Source organism: Aedes aegypti, chromosome 1 (assembly GCF_002204515.2).
Source record: "Aedes aegypti strain LVP_AGWG chromosome 1, AaegL5.0 Primary Assembly, whole genome shotgun sequence".
Taxonomy (NCBI): domain Eukaryota; kingdom Metazoa; phylum Arthropoda; class Insecta; order Diptera; family Culicidae; genus Aedes; species Aedes aegypti.
In genome coordinates, this window is record NC_035107.1 from 126277910 (window position 1) to 126284191 (window position 6282).

At 37.8% G+C, this 6282-nt stretch overlaps 1 protein-coding gene across 1 annotated transcript; it reads right to left on the reverse strand.

Annotated features, from left to right (window-relative positions):
- Window positions 1-4252: 4252 nt before the first annotated feature.
- Window positions 4253-5740, reverse strand: LOC5567560 (melanization protease 1). Its single transcript, XM_001657502.3, has 5 exons — window positions 5587-5740; window positions 5378-5520; window positions 5010-5317; window positions 4654-4946; window positions 4253-4596 (listed from the first exon to the last, which is right to left on the reverse strand). Exons 1-5 carry the CDS (start codon window positions 5657-5659, stop codon window positions 4298-4300), a joined length of 1116 nt encoding a protein of 371 aa, XP_001657552.2. The 5' UTR covers window positions 5660-5740; the 3' UTR covers window positions 4253-4297.
- Between the last annotated feature and the right edge of the window lie 542 nt (window positions 5741-6282).

Here is a 6282-nt window from a genome sequence, read left to right on the forward strand (position 1 = left end):
AGAGGACCTTCGGCATTATTCCTGGAGATTTCTGTAGGAGGATTTCGTTGAGGAATTCACAGATGTATTGCCGTAGAAATTCCCCGAAGAAATAACCTGACTATTTCGGGAGGTGTCTCTGTATGAAATCCTGGAGGATTCCCCTAAGAAATTGCTGGAAGATGATTAAATATAGTTTAAAAAACACAGCAGCGATTGTATATTGTTCCTATTTTCAATTACCTCAAATGAGAAAGAGCCAAAGATGGTGCCTGTTTCAGCGAGAAACTTCCGAACTAGTTAACAAACACGTGTCAATCCAGTTTTGGAACAGATGAAATCTTGGTCCAAATTCGACCAAAAATGGACCACGCAACCAGCCTGTTCCATGAAATTATACCAGAAAACTGGTATAAAATAAAATGATTATACGACATTTCCCAGAAACCCATTCCCCAAAATAAATAATGAGAGATTTTTAGATCCATAGGTAAAACATTTTTACGTTTGTTTTAAAGCAAGGACATCCGGTTTGTTGCAGGTCGGAAATGAAATGAGATCCGTTTTCCTCATATATTTGGACGATGTTCTTCATACAAGCTTCAAGCACATTTAGCCCAGGAATTCCGCTCAAATTTTCAAAGTAACTTTTCGTAGTCTGACCAATATTGGCAGGCACACAGACTACGATATTTTGTAGCTATTGAGTTATGCTGTAAAAGAAAATTATCGAAGACAAGAAAAGTTCTCCAGCTTTTAGTAGCTTGATCGAAAAAACACATTTTCTAAGTATATCACGATTTTATTGCCCTTCAATATCTTGATATTGATATGATAAATGACTAAAGAAGATTTCATTCTGTTGACTCAATGACATTTCAATGCACATAAGGACAGCTCGTCCTGAATTCAAATTTGCCGAGGGGTGATTCAAAAGTGAATTTCATACTAATTAGGGACGATCCATTAATTACGTAAAACAATTTTGGCGGTTTTTCAACCCCCCTCCCCCCATGGTAAGATATTGTATATGGAAATTAAAAATAATTTCTATGACGCGTATGAAACCTAAAACTCCCCTCCCTCCATATTCCCTTACGTAATTAATGGATGGCCCCTTACAAACGTCTTTTAAAAATAGTTCCAGGGCACGGACCATGTTTAAACTTTTAATTATACTTTGTTTTTAAATATAAATCGCAGATTACAGCTATAACCAGCCGAGTGGAAGTTTAACAACTACCGAAAACCTAAACATTACATATACTTTGCAATTGGATTAAATGGACAAATTGATGTGAAGTTTTGCGAAAAAGTTACACGTCTTCTCAGTGAGAATCGAACTCACGACTCCCTGATCTCTAGTTAGGGCGCGTTACCTCTACGCCATGAGAGGACTCATGGACGCAGAAGTTAACCTGAATTCGATTTCAGCTCAATAATCACGTGGTCCTTTTTCGTAAAGTGCACCTCTTTCGAAAGTATTAGATGCCCATCCAAATACAACGCTTTCTATTTATATCCAATGCCTAGCTCGCGAGCACATTATTTTTTAGGTATTGAAATAGCACACCACACTAGTCAGCAACTGTGCTGGCTGAGGTTTCTATTGTGTGGGCTTCTAATGGGTCACGACGTTCTCAAACGACCGGTTACGGAACATGAGTCCGTTGCTCGATAAATACTTATTTTTAAATATGAATCGCATGAAACATCTACTCGGCTGGTTAGCCGTAAACTGCGATTCATAATTAAAAACAAGTATTTATCGAGCAACAGACTCATGTTCCTCGGCTGGTTAGCCGTAAACTGCGATTCCGACGTGTAACTTTTTCGTAAAACTTTACATCAATTTGTCCATTCAATAAAATTGCAAAGTATATGTAATGTTTAGCTTTTCGGTATTTGAATTCTAGTTCAATTTTAAACCAATTGTGTTTCATTATTCTTTAAATTACGAAGACAATAAACCTAGGAAGAACAGCCAATGTTCAAAAGAAGGGAAAATATGCTATGAAAGCAAACTAACTTGAGCTTGAGCTTGAGCTTGATTGGCCGCCCGTGGATGCACTCCAGTATCGCCAGATCAGCTGCACTTACACAAGGAACCAACCGAATGACTGCTTGGGACTAACAGGCATCCTCAGTGTATGTTGCTGGTGATCTTCTATTTTTAGGCAACAATGGCACCTGCCACGTCAGAATACAGACCAATGAGGGGAAGGGGGAGGAATTGATGATGCATTGAACTGGCTCCCACGTAGACCGTATATTCCACTGCATCCACGCCAGTTCATGCGGGAGTGTATGGATTGGGGGAAAGGCATGGCAGAGAGGTTTGCTTTTGTGGTTAGCAGACTGCCTATGTATCAGGCGTAAGAAAGGCGTGCGCGTGGAAGTAGGAAGCGTTATGGAAACGGTTTCTTGTCCGTCTCTGGTTCTAGCGTTTGCTATGAACGAATAGTTTGAGTGTGATATATTTAGAATGGAAGATAGAAGCAAGTGAGAGATATACAACTACAAAGTACTTGGAAAGGGACGGGCCTGGGATTGAACCCATGACCTTCTGCATATGAAGTAGAAGCGGTAGCCATCAGACCACCAACCCCGTCTATGCTATGAAAGCAAACTAACAAATGCCATAAATTTATTTTGTGCATAGAAAGAATATTTCTCTAGAACAAGCCAGCCTTTAACAATTTGGAAGAACTAACTATTTTGAAAGAAGAAAGAATAACTATGAAAACAATAAAATTTTAAATTTTCTCACAGCTTGGCCAAGTTTACGTTTAAAACAGTATGAGCTACATAAGAACAGTTTATGTCAAACAGATGCAAAATTATGCAACAGCGTTTTGTCCAAACAATGTCAAATAAGGCTTCAATAATCAATTAAGGCGTTGAGATCAATTAAGCAAAGACGTTGAGATCAAAAATTCAATGTTGTTCCCAGAGCATTTCAAGAAGAATATAGACTATTATTCTTCTTGAAATGCTCTGAAATCTCTTCGGCAGACAACGTGAGATATTTGTAGGCAGAATATCGTGTAGAACGAGTGAATAAAGTATTATTGAATATACATGAAAAACTGAAACGAACTATCCAACGTAAAGCTGGAGAAGGGTTGTTAGGGCGCTTTCAAAGTATCGCATCAATTTTCACTGAACACCGAGGCACGGGAAGTAAAAATTCGCCTTTTAAACGATATTTCAACACCCAATTATGATTTTATTCACTTGAGATTCATAATAACGATTATAATGAAAATAATTTTTGGGTGAATTGAGGTCGGTGTCTCTGGGATTCGAAGCTTTCGGGCAATTCAAAAATCAAATCGTACATAAAAGGTACGTTTTGAACAAAAAAAAACACAACTGAATGAAACGAAATGCTTTTTTTTCGCTTTTCAAAAGTGTATAAAATGGTTCTGGGGAATGGATTTCTGGGGAATGTCCCTTTCTGGTGAATGAAATTCTGGGGAACGTCATTCTGGGGAATGTCCTACAACCAATAAAATTGGAACAATATTTGCAACACCGGTGCAAGCTTCAATTTTGACCATGGTCCAAAAATTTGGAACCAACCGGTAATTAGGACCACCGGTGAAGTTGCCTTTAGAGCAGTGGTGCCAAATCTGTGGTTCTAATCTGAGCTACGGGCCACATGATAAAATTCAATTGGTTCTGCAAAAATGCATATGGTTCTGGCTTTGATGAACTTAATTCCACAGCATTATTATTGTAATGATTTAATAAAATGACGAAATTTTTAATTATTGATTACCAACATAATTCTTAAAAATTGTAATATTTTTTAAACCGTGTTTTTTTATATAAGTAAAGATGTAACTCTTCTTGTTTTTTTTTTATTTCTCTTCCTTTAAATATTATATAAATATTCGTGATCATTTTCACAACTTTTGCGAACATTTTTGAATTTTGTTCTGTTAATTTATATTGAGTGTTAATTTATATTTGTTGTGCTAATTTATATTGAGCAATTCAAAGCAATTCAAAAAAGAACCAGAGAAATAAAAGAGCGGGGGTTACACCATTACGAGTCACCCACTTCTAAAAGTTGTTTAGTGTTGCATTTGAATTGCATGTGAAAAAGAATGGCTTATAATCGTAACTAGGTGACCCATAATAGTGTGAGCAGGTATTTCTATAATTCCTTGCAGGATTTTGCACCGTTGGTCACCGTTTTTCTTCTGTTGAACCCTTTTTTAACAATTATAAACTTGATTGTCAATCGATGGAATAGAAAAACAAGTTGAAAGATCAAGTCAATGTTATACTGCTTACTATTGAAAACATATCAGTCAGTTATATTCTCTAAAATCCAGTCCAAAAACGACGTCACTCTGGTGTAAACCGCTGGCAGTAAAGTTTTCCCGCAAGGTGGACCATGACTGACAATTCCAACGAGATAGTATGTCCCCTTGATCTGTATCTGTAAAGGACCTCCGGAATCGCCTCCGCAGGTATCACGAATAGTTTCTGTGAAAGATTGGGCACACATTTGCGTGTCATGAAGTGGCTTCTCTAATGCTTGCTCACATCGTTGATTGTTGATAGTTATCAGTTCAGCGTACATTTTGAAACGGCTTCTTATTTCTAAAAATTAAATGGATTCGTTATTACCATAACAATTTTCGAAACAATGCTTGATACCTTTTTCGTTTTTCCCCCAACCAACTACGCTTACATTTCTGTTCGTGAAAACATCTTGCATGAGTTCAGCCGACAGCGGCATACAAATGGGCAAAATATGCGACGTGTACTCATTCGGAAGAGCTTGTTCCATTCTCAATAGTGCAATGTCGTTTGTCTTGTCCTTGTAATCTGGGTGAATTATTATTTGACTCACTCGTACGATTCGCACTTCCGGATTGCAATCTTCTTCATCTTCTTCCTCGCAATCGGGGTTTTGTTCGATATCCCATTCGCCTAAACGTAGAGTGAGACTGCATAACGTGAGAGGATTGATAAATAAAACTTTGAAATGTTTATATAAATGGTACCCTTACTCTTGTTTCTGTACTCTGAAAACACAGTGAGCAGCAGTTAAAACATATCTTGTGTTGATCAGGGATCCTCCGCATTTGACACCCCCTGTTCTTGGATGCTTGTAATCCAAAGCTACCGTCCATCGAAATTGTTCCTTATCGGTAATATCTCCGCCAATGATTCGTTGGCTCGCGGTATCCAAGCCACAATCGTTTTCCTTGGGTAACAGCGGTTGATTTGTTGGTTGACTTTCTTCAACATCATCATAAGAATAAGATTCAGTTGTTGTGGAAGTTGTAGTAACTTGCAATGGCGATCGGCAACAAACCTCAAAGTTGAAACTTGGTTAAAGTATAATGGATCGCTTTCACTGTTCCGACCACCTTACCTTTCGATTGCCACAAACATGTTCTCTAAGCTTTAATTTGTCACTTTCCGAAATCACTGGACTTTGAGCAATCCGAAGCAGCGATGGACAATTCGCAATTGAAACGCATTTACCTTTGTGAGCCTTGCCAGTTAGACAGTCTTCTGTAGAAACCGAAGCAGAAAACGATTCATAATCAACTAAAAAAACCAAGCAATTTTCAGATTTACCAATCTCTTGCGATGATGCCCACCTTGAGATCACTAAAACACAGCACAAGCTCAAAAATATGCATGATTTCATCGTTTGTCGGAAGCGAAACTTCAATACAGACTAAAACCTGCTACTCAGTTTAAGCTCTGACCAATGATTAAGCGATGTGCTGCGATAACGGTAGCAAAGTAAAACGTCAAGATTATAATGCCTCCTCGAGGCACGGCTAAGTGATTTGAGACAAGTTCATGACAAGTAGACTAACAAGTGCGACGGCATGATATAATGATCTTTCGTTGCTCGTTTCAGTTTTATTTCATAATGATTACTCGGACTGCGGTAAATCCAAGTTAATCATTTATTTCTTTTTAATGTTTTTAAGTGATTCATCCTCACTTTGAAGATCTTTGAGGAGCATCTTGGACAAAACGTTCATTTTTGTCGTCATATGAGAAAATGTTGCGCCTCTTCTCCTAAGATGTTTGAGAAAAAGCTCGAGATATTTAAGGGTTTTTGGTCTGGGAGATGATTTTAAGTAGACCAAAAAGAACCATGATCATCATAAATCTCTTGGTATTTGTATGAAATTATATTTCTGAAGAGAGTTTCACGGTAATTTCGCCGCAAGCCGCATTTCAAAGTATGTTTTTTATGAAAGTGATAGCACAGCCAAGCAGACATAACAATGACGAGATTTGCATTTAAAGATGATT

What these genes read in the sequence shown, in the direction of transcription:
- LOC5567560 (XM_001657502.3), bottom strand. Translation starts at nt 5,659, where the DNA reads ATGAAATCATGCATATTTTTGAGCTTGTGCTGTGTTTTAGTGATCTCA. An exon ending in GGCATCATCGCAAGAGATTG is followed by an intron (nt 5,521 to 5,586) that starts GTAAATCTGAAA and finishes CGGTTTCTACAG; the next exon opens with AAGACTGTCTAACTGGCAAG. An exon ending in TTGGGGGAAAAACGAAAAAG is followed by an intron (nt 4,597 to 4,653) that starts GTATCAAGCATT and finishes TTTAATTTTTAG; the next exon opens with AAATAAGAAGCCGTTTCAAA.